The sequence below is a fragment of the Lithobates pipiens genome, unplaced genomic scaffold (assembly GCF_037356315.1).
Source record: "Lithobates pipiens isolate NorthernLeopardFrog02 unplaced genomic scaffold, aLitPip1_a1.2 Scaffold_1, whole genome shotgun sequence".
Lineage (NCBI taxonomy): Eukaryota > Metazoa > Chordata > Amphibia > Anura > Ranidae > Lithobates > Lithobates pipiens.
The window spans coordinates 189,199,912-189,223,805 of NW_027507685.1; the positions used below are offsets into that span (position 1 = coordinate 189,199,912).

At 43.2% G+C, this 23,894-nt stretch overlaps 1 protein-coding gene across 2 annotated transcripts in view; it reads right to left on the reverse strand.

Moving 5' to 3' along the window:
* Nucleotides 1-23,894, reverse strand: part of WHRN (whirlin) — a 293,265-nt gene that overhangs the window by 18,310 nt on the left and 251,061 nt on the right. For both annotated transcript variants that reach the window (XM_077479041.1, XM_077479042.1), the window contains one exon: nt 2,345-2,508. In XM_077479041.1, coding sequence (XP_077335167.1) covers nt 2,345-2,508 — 164 coding nt within the window. The remainder of the gene's footprint in view (nt 1-2,344; nt 2,509-23,894) is intronic.

Genomic DNA, 23,894 nt, shown 5'->3' on the forward strand with positions numbered 1-23,894 from the left:
CACTATTGTGGTCCCTGCTTTCTTCTTTTATATCTATCCCATTACCTATGATGATTTATGTGGATGGAGACATACTGTAGAGGAAATAGCCACACTTGAAAGTCTTCCAGAAAAGGACAACACCGAAAAAGCCTATGTATATCTACAAGCATATATGATCCTCCAAATATAATTTTGAGTAGGATCCATTAAATCTGGTAAGCCCCCATTCTATGGAACCCTGGCGGGGACCCCCTGGTTCACACATCCTTGAAAATATAAGACGTTCACTTTTCGTTTTGGACTAAACACATTTCTTTTGTATTTAAACATAAATGGTCCTTTTATCATGTAGGAATAACACAGCCAGACGGTACCTGCAAGCAGAATCTAGAGTCACGACAACCTTTGTTGGAAAAAACAAGTATGTGTGCGTATTAAATGGCATAGTGCAAAGAGTAATGATGCCATAGCAACCAATTTCAGTATCAAAGCTCTGCTGTTATCTGTGTAGTTCTGGAAAACGATATACCTGAAATGACAGTCATCTGCTTTCAGTCTGATGTCTATGGCAAGACCATGACCCTTGCCAGCCAGCCAGTCAATCAACCGCAGTCAATGGCAGCAAGCAGCCAGTAGAACCCATAGACTGATAGCTATTGTTCCTCCTGATAAGCTGGCTCTGGATTCATGTTCTTTGCTTCTTGTTCTTCCTTTTCCAGTGATAAAAACTGCTAAATGTGGCTCTGTACACAGTCTTCCTCGAGGATAACCAGACCATGCAGGCTTGAAAGCTATTGGCAGCTTTAGACTATTCATGTCTAATCTGCATTTGGTGACCAGAGCTTACCGCACATTATTGTTCTTTGTATTCTAAAATAAGCCTGATTACTTATTCGCTTTGGGTAAGATAAGTTCATTGAGGAGAGTAATGCCTGCCTTATGCTTCCATAACAACATGCTACCAAGCTACAAGACAAAAAGGAGAATGTGCCATGTATGTAAGTTCTAATAACCGCTCTACACAAACTCGAAGCTGGAGCTCAAACAATCAACTAACTATCAAATATATGAAGTTGCACATTATTACTCCCAATATTCCAGAAGTGCTGCTACGGGGTATCCTTGAACCAGTTACCCCTGGCTATGCAGACGAAACCCTGATTAGACTGCTTTTGTGTTTATGCTTGCTTATGCTTGTTGCTTTGGAAAAACCCTCAAAGTCCCAATAACTAAATGTTCCTGGCCTTGGTGGATGAAGTCTTGCTCAAGTATAACCTGATCCACAAAGCCAAGTCAATTTAAGGTCCATCTTCAGTCAAATCTATTTTTTTTTCTATCCCTGTCTTCTACCCCCCTATAACCCAGTGTTTCTCAACCTAAGTAGCCCTGGGGTACCATAAGCATGGGGCCCAGTTTGGCCATGGGGGGATGCTCTCATGTATAGGGGGCTTCTGACATGATGGGGGGGGCTGGAGAGCCTCTGATGTGGTAGGCATCCTCTAAAGTGAAGGGGGGGGGGACACTGATGTAAAGGGATAACTCTGATGTGATGGGGGGACATCTGATATGATGCAGAGAGCTCTAATGTTAATGGAGGGCCTCTGAGGTGATGGGGGGGGGACTTCTGACATCTTTGACCTCTGTGATGGGGGTGCCTCTGATGTTAAAGGGGATTCTAATGTGATCAGGAGGAGGGGGTGCTCTGATGTGACAGAGGGGGCTCTGATGTGATAAGCATCACCTGAAGTGAAAGGGGGGGCACTGATGTGAAGGAAGGGACTCTGAGGTCATGGGCATCATTTAAAGTATGGGGGAGCACTGATGTGATGTGAGGACCTCTAAATGGGGATTCTGATGTGAACGGGGGGGGGGGGGGGCTGATGTGATGAGGACCTGAAGGGGGATCTTTATGTCAAGTTATTTCATCAGGGCAGTTATCTACTACATTCTATCATTTAGCTTTCCCATTGATGAGATAACATTGGCATTTTTTACATTTTTGACTGGGGTACCTCCAGATTTTGCATACTTTTGAAGGGTGCCATGACTGAAAACAGAAAGGTAAAACTGCTCTAACCCATCCTTGATATTTGTTATCGATTTCAGGTGCAAACATTGATCCTCAAATTGGGCGGCTTTAATGTTGGTGGTCCTGGTTAACTCTGATTGGCTTTGATGCCTAAAACATGTTTCTATTTTTTTTTTTTAATCCATACCTCTTGCTTATAGGCCTATGTTGTATCGTTTATGCTACACCGCATTGTTCTGTGTTTGCTGTACCATCTGCTGTGGTCAGAGTTGTTGGCCCCATGTATGTCTGTGAACATTCCCAAGTAAATGACAACCATGAACTTTTCCTTACTGGTTTTGTCATGTTCTCTGCTCCTTTAGATTTCTGTGGCTGAGGACTGCTGTCTTTGCTGCCCCCACCAACTTCTCCTGCGTCCACTCCACTGTCCTCGCTCAGAGTCTGCCCGCTGTCAGAGAGCTGGGAGAGAGAGGCCGGGGGGGAGATGGGCAAGACGGCTGCAGAAACCAAGAACATGTCGGTGAAGGGCATTTGTACAGTACAGAAGAACAACACAGGTATGACATACTAGGTTATCTGACATTCCATCTCACAATGTTCCTTCATCAATAATGAAATACAATGTTCCCTTAAAGGAGAACTCCACTCTTGTAAAAAAAAAAAAAAAATGAATATAGCATATAAAATTGACTCACAAGTCATTTTTTAACTTAATAAATGTTACCTTTCCATTTCAATTTGCAGTCACTGTAATTTTCTAAAAATGTTCAAAATATTTAGTACAATATGGCAACCTGGATGCATTCTGAACATTCTTCATAACACCCCCAGAACAGGATATTTCCTACATGTATGATTGGCCTGATGATTTTCAGAGGTGTCTGCACTAAGATACAAGTAACATTTTTGGCATCTCCTGCAATAGGAATTACATTTTTGCTAAATACTCCCTAAGGGTTTTCTCAGGGGTTGCAGTCCTTACCACTGGTTCACACAGACTAAATGTAAATGACAGTGAGGAAGGGGGAGATGCAGAGATACTGAATACATAGTAGGATGATGGAAGCACCTAATCTGACCACGCTATCAGGGATCAGCTGCAATGATAAGCGTAGTCAGTACACACAGAGGAAGACAAGGACAGGCAGGATCAACCAGGTATTGTACAACATAGAAAGGGACAATTGACATGGCAAAAGTAAAATGCTGTCTTGTGCCTTTAAAGGGACAGGAGCATTATTTTTCTTTTTTTTTTTTTTTTAGGAATACAACCGTCCCATTCAGGAGTCAGCCTGGAAAGGACATGGTGAAACAAACAGCAATTCTTCATAACATAAAACAATAAGAATCAGCAATGTTGTTTGTTAAAATCCCTGCAATGTAAATGTACATGCTCACCCAGGGGAACTTAACGAGAAACTGCTGTCTGCTCACATCATTTGTAATAAAAACATCTTTGCCATTCTGAAGCGTCCCTCCAACCACTTTACATATTTTATATATACTGTGATTCTGTACTTGCCAAATATGCTGCAGAAATCTCCCTCCACTGAGTCTGGCTGCAGCCATTTTAACTGTGGGCAGCTGAAGCTGCCGCCTGTTCACTTACTGGATTTATACAGATACAGAGGCACGCCTCCAGCTCTGCAGCTTTCATTGGCTCTCTTATGAATCCTCCCCCTCCCTTCCTGGCAAACTATCACAAGAGCATGTGCATGATGTCATAAGCCTAGGCTAATGACCAGACAAGAAACAAGAAGTGGGCTGTATAAGTTATTTATTGTCAGAAAAAAAATGTTTGACTATCCAAAGTTAAAACCTCAAGGGCAGAAGATTTAAAAGATTGAAAGTTGAAAAATTAACTGAAGGTCCGCCAGAAGCCCAACCCCCCCCCCCTTTTTTTTTTTTAAATCTTTTTGCATTTCAGTATGTTTTTTCTGCCCTCTTCCTGCTGCTCTCTCTATAAGCTGAAGACTCCTGAGATACCCGAAGGGGATAATCCAGGAGGCTTCTGGAGCAGAATGCACGTCATTCTTGCTAAGGGCCGGTTCACACAGCGAGGCGCGGCGAGGCGTCTCCGACTTACCTCGCCGCGACCTGCGGGGAGCTCAGCGGCGACTTGCAGAGGACTTCTGTATAGAAGTCAATGCAAGTCGCCCCCGAAGTCGCCCCGAAGTAGTACAGGAACCTTTTTTCTGAGTCGGAGCGACTCGAGTCGCTCCTCTCAGAACGGTTCCATTGTACAGAACGGGGCGACTTGCGGGAGCGAGGCGAGCCGTGTCGCCTCGCCTCGCCTCGCTGTGTGAACCGGCCCTTAGGCAAGCATGCAGGGGAAGGGGGCTGGCTGGACCAAAAAAAGGAAAAGGTTACAAAAACAAATTGGTTGTTATGATTATAGAGGGGTGAGGATTCAGATGATACAAATGCATTCAGGGAGTGAAGGTCTGTTTTAATGTGGTGGTGGTGGTAGGAGACGTGGGCTGCTGGATTGAGGAGTATGACAGCCCATCTATTGCAGGAAACTGGACCTTTTCATTTTTTTTTTTATTAAGATACTAACAGGTTTGCTTGTAGGTACGTAGCTGATAGCTGCCAAAATGACTTCCAATGACAGTAGGAGAGAGTGAAGGATATGGGCACTGGAATGTCTATGCATGTGATCTTCTCACTGCAAGGCAGGTTCATCGTAATACAAATTGTTATATTTAGTGACTTCTACCACTCATTGCCATGATTTTCAAGTGGCAGCAGCGTTTTCGAACTCTGCAATCTCTTTAGTAGTGTAAATCTTAACATTTCCAGCATACAGTCTGATGAGGACATGAAACCTGAACATGCAAAATCTCAAAATTATTTAAAATAATGCTTTCATAGCTAAAGACATGCTGGTAGGTTAATCAGATTCTGTCTAAATTGGCCCCTAGTATATGTATGAATGTGACTTGGGGACCTTAGATTGAAAGCTCCTTGAGGGTAGGGAGCGATGTGAATGTACAATGTATATGTAAAACGCTGCGTAAATTGACGACATTATATAAGTACCTGAAATAAATAAAATAGAGTGGAGGTCAGGCATATATTGTATATTGTGACTTCTACTACAGCTATGCAATTATCCAGTACAACCAAAAGAGGGCGCTGTTCACTAATAATGCATTTTAAAAGGTGCACTTTATCAAGGCTGTGTGACTACATTGAGGCTTATAATTATTTGTAATGAATACTAAACTCAGAAAATCCTTCCTCTGGTATTAATTTGTCTAATAAGTACCTGCCACAACTTTTGGAAAATTCCATTGTGACCTTAATTGTATAATGTGATACGGTATGTGGCTTCCGCAGCCAATCAACCCCCCCCCCCCCCCCCCCAAAAAAAAAAAAATATATATATATATATATATATATATATATATACACACACAGCAGTATCTCACAGATCTTTTCATGTGACAACACTGAAGAAAGGACACTTTGTTACAATGTAAAGTAGTGAGTGTACAGCTTGTATAACAGTGTAAATTTGCTGTCCCCTTAAAATAACTCAACACACAGCCATTAATGTTTAAACCACTGGCAACAAAAGTGAATACACCCCTGAGTGAAAATATCCAAATTGGGCTCTAAGTGTCCATATTTTGTGTGGCCACTATTATTTTCCAGCACTGCCTTAACCCTCTTGGGCATGGAGTTCACCAGAGCTTCACAGGTTGCCACTGGAGTCCTCTTCCACTCCTCCATGACAACATCAAAGAGCTGGTGGATGTTGGAGACCTTGCGCTCCTCCACCTTACGTTTGAGGATGCCTCACAGATCCTCAACAGGGTTTAGGTCTGGAGACATGCTTGCCCAGTCCATCACCTTTACCCTCAGCTTCTTTAGCAAGGCAGTGGTCATCTTTGAGGTGTGTTTTGGGTTATTATCATGTTGGAATACTGCCCTACGGCCCAGTCTTCAAAGGGAAGGAATCATGCTCTGCTTCAGTATGTCACAGTACATGTTGACATTCATGGTTCCCTCAATGAACTGTAGCTCCCCAGTGCCAGCAGAACTCATGTAGCCCCAGACCATGACACTTCCACCACCATGCTTGACTATAGGCAAGACACACTTGTCTTTGTACTCCTCACCTGGTTGCCACCACACATGCTTGACACCATCTGAACCCAATACGTTTATTTTCATCTCATCAGACCACAGGATATGGTTCCAGTAATCCATGTCTTTAGTCTGCTTGTCTTCAGCAAACTGTTTGCGGGCTTTTTTGTGCATCATCATTAGAAGAGGCTTCCTTGTGGGATGATAGCCATGCACACCAATTTGATGCAGTGTGCGGCGTATGGTCTGAGCACTGACAGACTGACCCCCGACCCCTTCAACCTATGCAGCAATGCTGGTAGCACTCATACATCTATTTCCCAAAGACAACCTTTGGATATGACGCTGAGCACTTGCACTCAACTTCTTTAGTCGACCATGGTGATGCTAGTTCTGAGTGGAACCTGTCCAGTTAAACCTCTGTATGGTCTTGGCCACCGTGCTACAGCTCAGTTTCAGAGTCTTAGCAATCATCTTATAGCCTAGATCTTTTGTATAGCAACAATTTTTTTTTATTCAGCACCTCAGAGTTCTTTGCAATGAGGTGCCATTTCAAACTTCCAGTGACCAGTATGAGAGCGATAACACCAAATTTACCACACGCCTGCTCCCCATTCAGACCTGAACACTAACGAGTCTCATGACACCAGGGAGGGAAAATGTCTAATTGGGCATAATTTGGACATTTTCACATGGGGTGTACTCTTCTTGCCAGCGGTTTAGACATTAATAGGTGTGTTGAGTTATTTTGATGGGACAGCAAATTTACACTGTTATACAAGCTGTACACTCACTACTTTACATTGTAGCAAAGTGTCATTTCTTCAGTGTTGTCACATGAGAAGATCTAATAAAATATTTACAAAAAATGTGAGGGGTGTAATCACTTTTGGCTGCTGAATGACCAGGCCATTTTTTGCGATTCGGCACTGCTTCTCTTTAACTGACAACTGCACAGTGCAGACGTTGCACCAAAACAAAATTGATGCCCCTTTTTCCCCACAATATTTTGTACTTTTTGCTATAATATCCCCATTTTTTTATTTTATTTTTTAAAGACACATTTTTTTCTCAGTTTAAGCCGATATGTATTCTTCTACATATTTTTGGTAAAACAAAATCGCAATAAGTGTATATTGATTAGTTTGCGCAAAAGTTATAGCGTCTACAAAATAGGGGATAGATTTATAGCATTTTTATTATTTTTTTCTTGCTGGTAATGGCAGCGATCTGCGATTTTTAATTTTTTTATGGGGGCACTGACATTATGACACTTTTGAAACATTTTTGGGACCATTGGCATTCATGCAGCAATCAGTGCTATAAAAAAGCACTGATTATATAAAAATGTCACTGGCAGGGAAGGGGTTAACACTAGGGGGAGATCAAGGGGTTACCTGTATTCCTTGTGTGTGTTTCTAACTGTAGGGGGAGGGGACTGACGTAGAGGAAATGACAGATCGTGATTCCTAGCTATTAGGAACTCACAATCTCTCTCCTCACAGAACAGGGATTTGTGTGTTTACACGCATCCCTGATCTGCCTCTCGTACCCGTGATCACTCATGGCTGGCGGACACTGCGACCATCGGCCACGAGCATCGGCACCCACGCAGTGCAGAATTGGCACCCCAATGCAATCTACCAATGCACCACAGTGGTGCACTGGCTTACAGAAAACGGTGCACGCTGTTTTTTTGGTGTATTTTGGTAAACTTATCAGCCCAATCAAACAGGCTGTCTTAACCCAACACCCATTAATGGGCTACCTTTACCCACAACCCGTTAATGGGCTTCCTTAACCCAACATGCGTTAACGGGCTGCCCTAACGCAAAACACCCGTTAACGGGCTGCCCTAACGCAAAACATCCGTTAACGGGCTGCCGTAACCCAACACATGGCAATAGGCCAACTCCAGGGCAAACTACAGTGAGGGAAACAAGTATTTGAGCCCCTGTGCATAATGGTAGGTTTATTTTAACAGTAAGAGAAAGAATAACAAAAATATGCAGAAAAATGCATTTCAAAAAAGTTCTAATTTGATTTGCATTTTATTGAGTAAAATAAGTATTCGATCCCCTATCAATCAGCAAGATTTCTGGCTCCCAGGTGTTTTCAATACAGGTAACGAGCTGAGATTAGGAGCACTCTCTTAAAGGGAGTGTTCCTAATTTCAGCTTGTTACCTGTATAAAAGACACCTATTCACAGAAGCAAGCAATCAGATTCCAATCTCTCCAACCATGAGCTGTCCAAGGATGTCAGGGACAAGATTGTAGACCTACACAAGGCTGGAATGGGCTACAAGACCATCGACCAAGCAGCTTGGTGAGAGGGTGACAACAGTTGGTGCGATTATTTGCAAATGGAAGAAACCCCAAATAACTGTCAATCTCCCTCTGTCTGGGGCTCCATGCAAGATCTCACCTCGTGCAGGTTCAATGATCATGAGAATGGTGAGGAATTACCAAGAAAACAAGAAACATACTACACAGTGAAGGACTGAAATCCTGCAACGCCCGCAAGGTCCCCCTGCTCAAGAAAGCACATGTACAGGGCCGTCTGAAGTTTGCTAATGAACATCTGAATGATTCAGAGGAGAACTGGGTGAAAGTGTTGTGGGCAGATGAGACCAAAATCGAGATATTTGACATCAACTCAACTCATCGTGTTTGGAGGAGGAGGGATGCTCCCTATGACCCCAGGAACACCATCCCCACCATCAAATTTGAAGGTGGAACATTATACTTTGGGGTTGTTTTTCTGCTAAGGGGACAGGACACCTTCACTGCATCAAATGGACGATGGACAGGGCCATGTACCTTTAAATCTTGGGTGAGAACCTCCTTACCTCAGCCAGGGCATTGAAAATGGATCAAGGATGGGTATTCCAGCATAACAATGACCCAAAACACATGGCCGAGGCAACAAAGGAGTGGCTCAAGAAGAAGCACATTAAGGTCCTGGAGTGGCCTAGCCAGTCTTCAGACCTTAACCACTTTCAGGCCAGACCATTTTGCTGGCTTAAGACCAGACCACTTTTTGCGATTCGGCACTGCAACGCTTTAACTGACAATTGCGTGGTTGTGCGACGTGGCTCCCAAACAAAATTGATGTTCTTTTTTTCCCACAAATAGAGCTTTCTTTTGTTGGTATTTGATCACCCCTGCGTTTTTTTATTTTTTGCACTATAAACAAAAATAGAGTGACAATTTTGAAAAAAACGCATTATTTTTTTACTACAATCAATATCCCCCAGTTTAGGCCGATATGTATTCTACATATTTTTGGTAAAAAAAATCGCAATAAGCGATTGGTTTGCACAAAATTTTTAGCGTTTACAAAATAGGGGCTAGTTTTATGACATTTTTATTAATAATTTTTTTTTTACTAGTAATAGCGGCGATCAGCGATTTTTATTGTGACTGCGACATTATGGCGGACACGTCAACGTTTTTGACACATTTTTGGGACCATTGTCATTTATACAGCAATCACTGCTAAACAAATGCACTTATTCCTGTGTAAATTACACTGGCAGTGAAGGGGTTAACCAGGGGGTGGCAGTGTAAGGGTTAAGTGTGTCCTAGGGGCGTGTTACTAACTGTGGGGGGCTGGGCTGTTTGTTAGTGAACGCTGATCTCTGCTCCAATCACATGGAGCAGAGATCAGTGTAACTTGTTGCTAGGCAGAACGGGGAGATGCTGTTTACATCCGCATCTCCCCGTTCAGCCTCCCCGTGAGACAATCGCGGGTATCCCCATGGCGATCGAGTCCGCAGGACCCACGACCGGACTCACGGGGGTCCCGACTGGCACGCGATGGCAGGTACCTGTACGCCAATTTGCCTGCCCGTGCCATTCTGCCGACTTACATCGTCATGTGCCGGTCAGGAAGTGGTTAATCCCATAGAAAATCTGTGGAGGGAGCTAAAGGTTCAAGTTACCAAACATCAGCTTTGAAACCTTAATGACTTGAAGAGGATCTGCAAAGAGGAGAGGAAAAAATCCCTCCTAAGATGTGTGCAAACCTGGTGGCCAACTACAGGAAATGTCTGACCTCTGTGATTGCCAACAAGGGTTTTGCCTACAAGTACTAAGTCATGTTTTGCAAAGGTGTCAAATGTATAGCTTTTTCTTTTTTCTTTTTTTAAATGCATTTTTCTGGATATTTTTGTTGTTGTTCTGTCTCTCACTGTTAAAATAAACATACCAATAAAATTAGACTGATCATTTTTTTGTCAGTGGGCAAACAAACTTCTTAAAACTATGAAAAGGAATTAAAGAAATGTAGTACAGCACTATGGACTGAACAAAATTTAAAATAGAAAGCTGCTGCCCCCCCGCTAAAACCAACTGTCAAAGCAGATGTCAAAAATTGTATTAACAAGTATTAAGAGTGGGTGTGGCACTACTAATGAGGTAGAGTAAGTGCCCGTTCGACTCGAACATTGGCTGTTCGTGCGTTCGGCGAATTCCGAACGTTTTGGCCGTTCGCGTCAAAATTCGAGTGACGCGCGCGCAGACCATAATGCACTGCGTTGGCGCAGTGCATTGCTGCCCGATGATTGGCCAAGCATGCACTGTGACCCCGCATGCTTGGCCAATCGCAGCGCCGGCAGCGAGGAGAGCCATGATTGGCCACAGGCATCCTGCCTGTGGCCAATCATAGCTCAGGCTGTGTAGTGCACGCCCCACACTATATAAGGCCGCCTTTGAGGCGGCTTCGTGTAGTGTGTTACTTAGCATCTGAAGCAGTGGGTGTTCTGTGTACCTTCAACACAGTACACACCAATCGTTTTTGGCTGATTTCCTATCTTGCTGCTGTGTAGTGGTTGTTGTCTGTGCCCTGACTGCAGTATACACCACTATATTCACCTCACCTATATAGCTAGTGATCTAGCTTTAACCACTTAACAACTGCCCATTGCCGATTAACGGCTTCAGGGCGGTTGTTTAACTCTGAGAGGCCGTTAATTAACGGCCTCCCAGAATTCTGCTCTCGCGTGCCCCGAGGTGTGCGCACTCGAGAGCATCCGTGACCGCCGGGTCCATAGGACCCGGCGCATCACGGATCACGGTAAACGGCCGCTCATAGCGGCCGTTTACCACGTGATTGCTCCGTCAAATGACGGAGTGATCACTTGGAAACAAACCGGCGTCATGTTATGACGCCGGTTCCTCCCTCCCCTCTCTGTACTGATCGGTACAGCGGAGGGGAAAGAGATCGGTGTCAGCAGCGATGTGGGCTGCATCTGCAGTGCCCACATCGCTGCTCACTGAATTTAACCCCTCAATTCCCTGCCAATACTCTGCAATACCAGTGCATACTCTGCAGTACCCTGCCATTACTCTGCAGTACCCCCCATTACTCTGCAGTAACCCCCATTACTCTGCAGTAACCCCCATTACTCTGCAGTACCCCCCATTACTCTGCAGTACCCTGCCATTACTCTGCAGTACCCCCCATTACTCTGCAGTAACCCCCATTACTCTGCAGTAATCCCCATTACTCTGCAGTACCCCCCAATACTCTGCAGTACCCCCAATACTCTGCAGTACCCTGCCATTACTCTGTAGTACCCCCCAATACTCTGCAGTACCCTGCTATTACTCTGTAGTACCCCGCCAATACTCTGTAATACCCTGCCATAAATTGCCATACCCAGCCATACTCAGAGATACCCAGCCATACTCGGTGATACCCTGAAATACCCAGCCATAGACGCCCCCCACCCCTCACCGCCCTCCGGTGCTTCTACCAACTCGCCAGTACGATCAAAGCCAGAATCTTTTTTTTATTTTTTATTTCAGGCTTCCCAGCCTAAAGGTGAGATGTGGGGTCATATTGACCCCCCAGATTTCACTGTAAAGAGGACCTGTCACCCCATATTCCTATTACAAGGGATGTTTACATTTCTTGTAATAGGAATAAAAGTGATCAAAAATATATTTTTGGGGAAAAAAATGTCAAACTAAAATAAATAAAGTAAAATGAACAATAAAAAAATAAAATAAAAATTAAAGCGCCCATGTCCCCATGTGCTCGCATGTGCCACACATGTGAGGTATCGCCGAGAATGTTTGAGCGAGAGCAATAATTCTAGTCCTAGACCTCCTCTGCAACTCAAAACATGTAACCAGTAAAAAAAAAATTAAAGCGTAGCCTATGGGGATTTTTTAAATAGCGACGTTTGGCGCCATTCCACGGGCATGTGCAATTTTGAAGAGTGACATGTTTGATATCTATTTACTCAGCATAACTTCATCTTTCACTTTATGCAAACATTGGGCTAACAAGTGGTTAATAATAGAGCTTGCAGTCAGTAGTGTTAGGAGATAGTGCGTGCTGTCTGCGTGCTCTGTACCCAGTACATACCGCTATAATATAGGGCAGGCTCCTACTTTCAAACATCCAACTTACAAACATCTCCTACTTGCAAACGCAAGGAGACAGCAGCAAGTGAGATGAAAAAAGATGGACGACAAAACAAATTATACAGGGGTGATAACCCTTCCCTATGTTTTCCAAAAAGCTTAAAGATAGTTTTTTTGACTGGAGCTACACTTTAAAAATGTACCGGTTGAAAATGACAAACAGATTCAACTTAACACAACAAACCTACACAGTCCCTGTCTTGTTTGCACCGCCTGTATACTGCTGTTCTGAGTATATAGGGCCTGGGGGCCACACGCATTTCCTTTTTTTAATATGGGTACGGGGTTCCCCTTAATATGCGTACAAGACCCAAATAGGCTGGTAATGGGCAGGGAGGGCTACCCATGCAATGTTTCTCAATGATTTTCAACCATATTGCAGGAACCAGATATAACAGCAGATAATAGCAGTTTTAAATGGTGTTATTTCCGTTTAATGTCATTTTGTGCAGGGACTGTTCTAAACACGGGAAACACGTGGCACTTCACAGGCATACTAGACACCCCCCAGGCACCATATTTAAAGGAATATTTCACTTTTTTTTTCACTTTAATCGTCATTAAAATCAGTGTTCCCGCCAAAACGGCAGTTTTTAAAACTTTTTTTTGCAGTGACCCATGTCCCCTGAGGCAGGAGGCAGGTCCCCAAACCCTTTTTAGGACACTATCTTGCATATTAGCCGTTAAAATTAGCACTTTCCAATTCGAACGTTCGAGTCCCATAGACTTCAATGGGGTTCTAACGTTCGTACCGAACGCGGGGGTCGTTCGCAAGTTCTGGTGCGAACCGAACCGGGGGGTGTTCGGATCATCCCTACCTGGCATAAATAAAGTGCAAATAAAGCCAAAAACTGTGCAAATGTGCTAATAAAGTGCAAATACAAATCTATGAAAATGTGCAAATTGCAAGTAAACATATTAATAAAAGTCCACTGGATGAAACGTGATCAGAAAATCAGTCTCTGAATAGATGTGAAAAAACAGTGCTTCAATATCCAAAACATGCGAGCGGTGTCAGTGTATCACTCGTATTCCCCCTTATGCGATTACACTCACCAGCTAGAAATCCCCACTTAAGGGGTAGTGCGTGTTCACAAGGTAAACAGGTTTTTCCGCAGATGCCTCACTCTCTGTGGTGTATTGGTCACACAGGTATCATAGAGAAAATAAAAAGCCTCCATGGTGTAATTCCGTAAACCATTTACTCAATAAAGGTAAATATCGCACTTACATCAGTTTTACATTATCAAGCAATAAAAAACATTATAAACCAGGAAGTCCGGCGCTCGCTGCGCTCCACAGACCCAAACTGGATGTGACGCAATGATGCGCTACCTCCATCTTGCGCGTTTCATCATCAGAAGTAGGCGCCAGCTTACTACACCATCTGTTTTTTTTTTTTTTTCAAATATTATTTTTATTCATATTCATTTCACACATATGGGGTAAAGCCCCAAAACAGGAAAAGACAACATATACAATGAAGGACGCAGCCTCCCGAACATGCCTTACAGTAACAGATATTACAACTAACAACCGTTCGGTTCAATGTGAACAGTAAGTCGACCTCATAAACAGCACTTCCATGGTCAGATCTGGCATAGAAGCCAAAACTATTCCAAGTCCAGCTAATACCCCGAGGTCTTGGCCTGCAATCATAGGTTAAGGTCATTGTGAGCAGGCTAGGGGTCATAATTAAAAGAAAGGGTAAGAAGTAAGTGCACAAACAAGAAAAGAGAAAGAGGGCAGAAAAAGGAGAAAAAAAAAGGGGGGGGGGGGAGAGATGTGGGAAGGGGAGGGGAATAGGGTAGGAAGGTAGGGAGGAGAGGGGGGAGGGTAGGAAAGAGGTGGGTAAGGGGAGGAGGGATGGGGAAGGGAGTAGGGGGGGGAAAGGAGGTGGTTCGACGTTCCCTGTATGGATTTCTGCGAACTGACCTGCCGTCAATTAGTGTCCGAAAAGGGCCTTGCCCTCCTCTGAGTACACAAACTCATTCCAAAGAGACCAGGTCTTTCGATAGATTTCCTGCCGATCCTGGGCAGTCATTATCAAATCCTCCATTTTGTTAATATCTTCCACCTTCTGCAGCCACATTGCCGCGGTTGGGGGAGTTTGTTGCTTCCAAAGCAGAGGGATACAAGACTTGGCTGCATTTGTGAGGTGGCGCAGTATCGACCGAGTATATTTCCTAGGGGGCAGGTTCGACACATGTAATAGGAAGAACGCTGGGTCATTCGGGATTTGCCACTCCGTGAATTTTTGGGATATGTTTCGGACTGCCGTCCAGAAGTCCGTGAGCTTGGGGCAGGACCAAAAGATATGTAGGATCGTACCTCTATCTTCGCAACAACGCCAACAATGTTCAGGCGTGTCTGGGAAGATAAGGTGGAGACGACTAGGTGTTAAATACCACCTTGTGAGAATTTTATAATTTGTCTCTTGTATTTTTGTGCATATTGAGGACTTCAGGGCGAACCGCAAAATATGCTCAATTTGGGTGTGTGTGAAGGTGCGACCTAGATCCACTTCCCATTTTGTGAGACTTGAGATACAGTGCGGTTGTGATGGAGTGTTTAGTAATAAGTACATTTTAGAGAGGAGTCGGGGGATTGGTTCCGTGTCAGAAAAGTATTCTTCAAATGCGGTCAGCGGTCTGGTATAGTCTGAGGGGTTCTGGATGGACTGAAGAAAGTGATGTAGATGCGCGGCGTTCCAAAAATCCAGATGATAGGGACCCATGGGGTCCATAAGATCTCGAATAGAAACCCAGTTCTCACGTGTTACAAACTGAGAGGCCACAGTAAGGTTGGAGTCTCGTAACTGTCGGAACTGCGTAGTCGGTAGACCTGGCGGAAACCTAGGGTTACCAAGGACCGGTGTCAAAGGCGACGCCGTGGTCGTCAGAGAGTGTTGTAGTGCCGCCTTCTCACCCTGGCAGAGAGTGATGCCTATAAGAGGATGGGCTTTCGTTTCCTTCGGCAGTGCATCCCTGCACCAGAGAGCAGTCTTTAATGGGACTGAACACTGGTGTTGCTCAATTTGGGCCCATAATTTAGTGGTCAGATTGCGACTCCAATCAATCATCCTACTCAAATGGGAAGCTCGATAGTACTGTTTGATATCCGGTAACGCCACACCCCCGTACTGTTTCGGAAGGGAGAGTTGGGACCGTGGTATCTGGGGCTGCTTTTGTGCCCAAACAAAGCAGGTAAACAGTGCCTGTACCTGCTTAACCACTTGAGATCCGCGCTATAGTAAAATGACGTGTATAGCGCGGATCTCAATTTTCAGGACTACGTCTATTGACGTCGTCCCCTTTAAGAGTTCCCCGCGCGCTCCCGGGAGCGCGCATCGGGGAAAATCTGTGTTGGCCGTGTCCGCTGGACACAGCCAATCACAGATCGCTGTAAACGGCCAATCACAGCGGCCGTTTACAGCGCGATCGCCTCCTCCAATGGGTGATGATCTCAAATGTAAACAAATGAGATCATCACCCATTGCCAAACGTGTCTCCTCACACAGCGATAGCGTGTGAGGAGACCGAATGTGCCTTGTGAGTGTAAAATTGTCAGTAAACAGATAAAAACCCCACCTGTGCCCAGATCTACCCTGCCAGTGCCCTGCCAGTGCCCAGATCTACCCTGCCAGTGCCCTGCCAGTGCCCAGATCTACCCTGCCAGTGCCCACCTGTGCCCACCTGTGCCCGCCTGTGCCCGCCTGTGCCCGCCTGTGCCCACCTGTGCCCACCTGTGCCCACCTGTGCACCGCCAGTGCTCCATCTGTGCACCGCCAGTGCCCGCCAGTGCCCCGCCAGTGCCCGCCAGTGCCCGCCAGTGCCCACCAGTGCCAGCCAGTGCCAGCCAGTGCCAATCGGTGCCCATCTGTACCAATCGGTGCCCATCTGTGCCTCAGCAGTGCCCATCTGTGCCGCCTAAGCAGTGCCCATCTGTGCCGCCTCAGCAGTGCCCATCTGTGCCGCCTAAGCAGTGCCCATCTGTGCCGCCTAAGCAGTGCCCATCTGTGCCCATCTGCTGCCTTATCAGTGCACATCCGTGCAATAAATCAGTGCACATCTGTGCCGACCTATCAGTGCCCATCTGCCGACTCAGCAGTGCCCATCTGTGCCGACTCAGCAGTGCCCATCTCTGCCGCCTCAGCAGTGCCCATCTGCCGCCTCAGCAGTGCCCATCTGCCGCCTCAGCAGTGCCCATCTGCCACCTCAGCAGTGCACATCCGTGCAATAAATCAGTGCACATCCGTGCAATAAATCAGTGCACATCTGTGCCGACCCATCAGTGCCCATCTGCCGCCTCAGCAGTGCCCATCTGTGCCGCCTCAGCAGTGCCCATCTGTGCCGCCTCAGCAGTGCCCATCTGTGCCGCCTCAGCAGTGCCCATCTGCCGCCTCAGCAGTGCCCATCTGCCGCCTCATCAGTGCACATCCGTGCAACAAATCTGCACATCTCACACATTTGGTATCGTTATACTCAGGAGGAGTAGTAGAACGTATTTTGGGGTGTTATTTTTGCTATGTAAATGCTATGCGTTGGAAATATCTTATAAACGGACAACTTTGTGTAAAAAAAAATGCGTTTTCATTTTTTTCCACATTTTCCGAAAACTTCTGGAAAAAAATGAACCATTGAAAAGACTCATTATGCCTCATAGATTATACGTTGGGGTGTTAGCTTTCCAAAATGGGGTCATTTTCTGGACGTTTCCATTGCCCTGGTGTTCCAGGGCCTTCAAAACTGTAATAGGTGGTTGAGAAATGAAATGTGTAATTTATGCTCCTAGAATGCCTGAAGGTGCTACTTCAAAATTAGGCCTCTGTATGTGGTCAGGCTGTGTAAAAGTCTCACACATGTGGTATCGTTATACTCAGGAGGAGTAGAAGAATGTATTTTGGGGTGTTATTTGTGGTATGCACATTCCGTGTGGGAGAAATAAGCTATTACAATGAAAATTTTGTGAAAAAAAAAAAAAAAAAAAAAAAATCGTCATTTTGCAAAGAATTATGGGAAAAAATGACAACTTAAAATAACTAACCATGCCTCTTACTAAATACATTGGAATGTCTACTTTCCAAAAAGGGGTCATTTGGGGGGCATTTGTACTTTCCTGGCTTGTTAGGGTCTCAAGAATGGAGATAGGCCTTAGTACATCAGATGTGATCTTTTTTTGCAAATCTTTATGATTTGCACCATAGCTTGTAGACTCTATAAATTTCACACAGATCATATAATATGCAAAAATTTGGGTTATTTTTACCAAAGATGTGTAGTAGTATAAATTGTGGCCAAAATTTATGAAGAAAAATTGCTAATTTGCTAAATTTTGTCACAGAAACGAAGAAAAATTCATTTTTTTTCAAAATTTTCGGTCTTTTTTCATTTATAGCGCAGAAAATAAAAAACCGAGAGGTGATCAAATACCACCAAAAGAAAGCTCTATTGGTATGAAGAAAAGGACAAAAAAATCATTTGGTTACAGTGTTGCATGACTGAGTAATTGTCATTCAAAATGTGAGAGCACTGAAAGCTGAAAATTGGTCTGGGACTGAGGGGGGTTTAAGTGCCCAGTAAGCAAGTGGTTAAAATATGCAGGGGGGATTTTAATCGGTAGGGTCTGAAATAGATATAAAAATTTGGGTAGGATGCACATTTTCAGTAAATTACATCTACCGAACCAGGAATGTGTCCCTTTGTGCCATGAGTCCAAAAGCAGCCTTACCCTTGTTAACAAAGGGGGGAAATTGTATGCATACAGGTCAGATAAGTCAGGAGGGATGCTAGTACCCAGGTAGGTCAGAGCGGTCGTCGTCCACTTGAAATGGAAGTTGGATTGTAGATTGGGAAGTAGGCGTGGTGGTACCAATATCCCCATGGCCTCTGATTTGGCAAAGTTTATCTTCAGGTTAGATAACTTCCCGTATGTCTCAAACTCTTTGAGCAGGTTAGGTAATGAGATTCTTGGGTTAGTCAATGTGAAAAGCATATCGTCAGCATATGCCGAGAGTTTGTGTTGCGAGCCCCCCACCACCACTCCTTGTATGTCAGGGTTCAGTCTGATTGTGGCCAAAAGGGGTTCTAGAGACAATGCAAACAGGAGAGGGGATAGTGGGCATCCTTGGCGCGTCCTGTTGGTTACCATCTGGTTTTTATAGCGTGCGCCAATCTATCAACATGAATTCCCAGCATAGCTAGAGAACTGACCACAGTGGGCCCTCCTGCTTAGTGTGGTTAGGAAAGCTGAGGGACAAGCAGGAACACCAGGGATTTCACACAAAGGAAGTGATGCAATGAGACAAGGGCAGACCTACAGAGACATAATGACGTTCTAGCTCCGACTTGCGCATTTCATCAAGATGTCATCAGAAGCGGGGGCCATCTTACTACACCATCCATTTTTTTTATAGTGTGTGGTAACCTATCAACCCGGAGACATGTGACCAGCGGCCATCTAGTACTCAACTAATTTCAATGAAGCCAAATTACAGATGGCCATCTTGGTACTCCAATACCAATTGCCTATTTGATAATAAATCTCTCGGGGATCTTAGGTCACTGCAAACTATTAAAATGTTTCATAACCACTTCCTAGTTACCATCGATGTGAATTCACTATATACAAATATAGTGCAGAAAGATGGCTTGAAAAGTGCAGAATGGGCACAGATCTGAAACACGAACAGGTAGGATTTTTAATATAAGGCTTGAAAATGGCAATGAATAGCAATGATTTCTGGTATAAAAGTGACCACTTTGTTCAAACAAAAGGAGTCACAATGGGAGACAAGTACACCCTGAGTGTGGCCAATTTATTCATGAATAAATGGGAAGAGGAACAAATTTATAGTAGAGCCAGATCGAACCTCATTTTTTACAGACGCTACATTGATAATATTGTCATGATATGGAGGGGCACTGAGACATCCTTGGAAAGATTTTTTGGGGAGATCCAATCCAACCAATATGGGCTCTCCTTTTCAGGAAGCCAGAGACCAGATAGCATTGACTATCTAGATTTACAAATATTTAAAGAAGGAAGCAGATTGGGTACAAGCTCCTTCTTTAAACGGACTGATCGTAATGGGTATATCCCCACTAGAAGTTGCCACCATCCTAAGTGGTTGGGAAATGTCCCAAAAGAACAACTCATAAGGATTCGGAGGAACTGTAGCAAGTATAAAGATTTTGAAGAACTATCAGAAGTCTTGATTAAGAGTTTTAGATATAAAAGCTACAAAAGAAGGGAACTGGATGGATTAAAAGAGAAAATTAAGACTACAAATAAAGATACACTCCTAATGGACAAACAAGGAAAATACAAAAATATGGAATTTGCATGAATGACTGGTTTCAAGAGACAATATGAGAAAGTAGAGGGCATGGTGAGAAAATATTGTCCCATTTTGAAATACGATAGGACAGTAAAGAAATTACTTCCACAGAGACCTAATTTTATTTACCGGAGGGTGCCTACCCTAAGGAATAAATTGGTCCACAATGCCCTTGATCCACCAAGAACTATCAGGTTTGTTCCCTAACATGAAAGACTTCTATAGATGTCAGAAATGCCTACCATGTAGGAAAATAAAAAAACAACCTAGGAAAAAGGAATCATTCAGTTCCACTACAACAGGTAGGGAATATAGGATAAAAGAACTGATAATATGCACAAGTACTCATGTCACATATGCGATTGAATGCCCATGTCGATACCAATATGTGGGGAGGACCACAAAACCTCTATATGTGAGAATTAGGGAACATATGAACAATATCAGAAAAGGTTTTATCAAGCATAGAGTATTTCAGAGAAGTTCATGACAGATGTCTCCCTTATTACTTTTTATGGCATAGACCTAGTAAAAGGATATTGGCGTGAAGACATTAAAAAGATAAGTCTCACAAAATGTTTGATATAACGAGGTGGATTTTTTTACTGAATTCTCCCCAACCAGGTCTAAATATCGATGTAGAACTTAACTGTTCTGTATCAAATCCTTAGTACTGCAGGCACCCCATTTCATTTGTCCAAAAATATATAAATAACCAGAGACCGCTAGTTAATTAACCACTTCCATACCAGGCTTTTTCTAGAACTTTTTGTTTACAAGTCTAAATTTGTATTTTTTGCTAGAAAATTACTCAAAACCCCCAAAAATTTTATATATATATATATATATATATATATATATATATATATATATATATATAAAATAATCTATTTATTTAGCAAAGACCCTAGAGAATAAAATGGCTGTTGTTGCAACTTTTCTTAAGTTGCAAAGTATTTTGAGCAACACTGGTTCATGAATAAAAAAATAACAAAACTGTAAACTTAGCCCAATGTTTTTGTATAATGAGAAAAGTAAATAGATACTAACATGTCACACTTTAAAATTGCACATACTTGTGGAATGGCGCCAAACCTTGGTACTTAAAAATGTCTATAGGCAAACTCGTATTTTTTTTTAACAGGTTACCAGTTTAGAGTTAGAGGAAGTCTTTGGGCTAGAATTGTTGATCTCACTCTAACGCTCACGGCGATAGCTCACATGTGTGATTTGAACACTGTTTACATATGAGGGCGTGACTTACGTATGAGTTTGCTTCTGTGCGCGAGCACACGGAGAGGAGGGAGTTTTACTTTTTTTTTTTCCTTATTGTTTATTTTACTTTTTTTTATTTTTACACTTCCTCCTTAAAAAAGAAAAAAAAGATAACTTTTATTCCTATTAACACTAGGCATTTTTTATAATTGATATTAATGTATACATAACAGTCCCCTCGCATTATTATGCCCTTTTTTCACTCTAGGGCCAAACTTTCTTATATTCTATTTATTTTATTTTTATGTCTTAATATGCTTCATAATATGCTAATTTGTGTTGTACAACATAAATGCCCAACTACCTCTTTTTTTATGTAGTTTAAGTAGTATTAATTTTTATTCTATTTATGTTTTTTAAATGATGTTTATTAAAAGTTTAAACATTTTTTTTTCATAAGCAGTTATAATACATGTTAATAGTTTACGGTGACCTGAGATCCCGAGATGTTTATTATCAAGGCAATTGGTATTGGAGTACCAAGATGGCCATCTGTAATTTGGTTCCATTGAAATTAGTTGAGTAATAAGATGGCTGCTGGTCACATGTCTCCAGGTTGATAGGTTACCACACACTATAAAAACCGGATGGTGTAGTAAGATGGCCCGGTTTCTGATGACATCTTGATGATGAAATGCGTAAGTTGGAGCTAGAACATTACATCTCTGTAGGTCCACCCTTGTCTCATTGCATCACTTCCTTTGTGTGAAATCCCTGGTGTCCCTGCTTGTCCCTCTGCTTTCCTATTACAAGATGACCACACTAAGCAGGAGGCCACACCATGGTCAGTTCTTTAGCTATGCTGGGAACTCAGCCTGCTCTTTTCCAATGATCAGACTTGTCCTGGCACAGCCTTTTACTGGAAATTTCAGTATGCTGCGGTTTCTCCTCCCCCAGATCCTATGCAGCTGAGAACAGAGATTATGTGGTCACTTATAAAAAAAAAGGGGAAAAAAGGTTTTATATATATATAATTTTCTCTATACAGAAACAGTTTGCTTTCCATTTTAAACTTAATGGGTTGTTTAACAAGGTGAGGGTTTACAATTAGTTTAATGGGCTGCCTAAAAGTGGTTGTAAACCTTTACATATACTTAGCGAAGAGAATATCCTCAGCTGATACACAGAGATAAAACAAATCCTCCTACATACTGTAAGTTGTATCTGTCTATCTGCAGTCTTCTCTTCTCTACATCTGTTGAATTTACAAGCCTGTCTGAGAGTTCCAAAAAAAGGGTGCAGAGAGCTGAAGTTACAATCTGCAGAGCTCAGTGGGGAGAGCTCCAAGAGCTGATTGGAGGGAAAAGACACACCCCTTCCCATAGCACACAGGAACAGAGCTGAGGCTGTCAATCTGCTGAAGCTCCCTCCCCTGTCACCATTTTGTTCCTGGTTTCAAGAAAACGTGTTAGAAATGATTCATGCTGATTGCAGAGGAACAAAGCAGCGGACAGAAATAACACTTAGTGCTCCTAATTGAGATAAGTACATACTATAGAGCGCTTAGTGATAAATATGTCATATTTGAGATTTACAACCACTTTAACACAAGTTAATAGGCTTGCAAGTACGTTCATGCAACTGTGTGAATCCAGTTTAACACTTGCAAAATAGAAGCAGAGTACCCTGGGTGACAGCAATCATGTAGATAACAGGATGGTAAGAGTATTGCAATTCTACAACCTCTATCTCTGAATGTATAGATGCTTATCCTTATATACCTATATAAATATCCTGTCGCCCCCAGACATCCGCAGTTCCTGGATTAATGATCACAGCATTTTCTGCATTAATTATCTTTCAGAGAATGGCAACTTGACAAATACAAAAGCTATTGTCCAAGTAAGGGCTCTATAGTCAGACCATTATGATTCATTCATGTGTGATTGCCCTTAAAGTGGAACTGCAGTTTGCTCACATAATTTATAATAAAAATATCTTTGCCATTCTGAAGCTTCCCTCCAGCCACTTTGCATATTATTTTATATATATGGGATTCTGTACTTGCCGCATGCAACATACTGCAGAAATCTTCCTCCACTAAATATGCAGCAATTTTAACTGTGGGCAGCTGAAGCTGCTGCCTGTTCACTTCCTAAATTTACAGAGGCACACCTCCAGCCAGCTCTGCAGCTCTCATTGGTCCTCTTATGACTCATCATCTCTCCCTTCCTGGTAAATGCTCACGAGAGTGAGCGAGAGAGAGAGAGCTGTGCATGATGTTCTAAGTCTAGGCTAATGACGAGACAATGAACACGAAGTGGGCTGTATAAGGCAGAACAAAAATGGCAGTGATACCTTGGTTCACGAACGCTTTGGTTCATGAACAACTTGGTTTGCAAACAGAAGAGTTCACAAAAATTTGCTTTGGCTCGCAAACTCTGCTTCAGTTCAGGAACACGAGTCGCGGCCATCTTCCCTGCTCTGACACGTGGTTGCGACTTCCTGTAGGTGAGATTGCGATCACAGAGAGACACTGAACGTGTACTGTGAACACACAGTATTGAAGTTTTTTGGTGTGATTTTTAGCATGTACTGTACTGTACATCCCTGTGCACACTTGCTGTAAAGCTTTTTTGTGTGCTTTTTATCACATACTGTACCAGACATCCAGTATGGCTCCAAAGAAAATTCAGAGCAAACATGGTAGTAAGAAGAAAGTGTGGAGCAGTAATGCAGGTGACAAGAATGTGCCGAGTTGTAATGCAGGTGACAAGAATGTGCCGAGTTGTAATGCA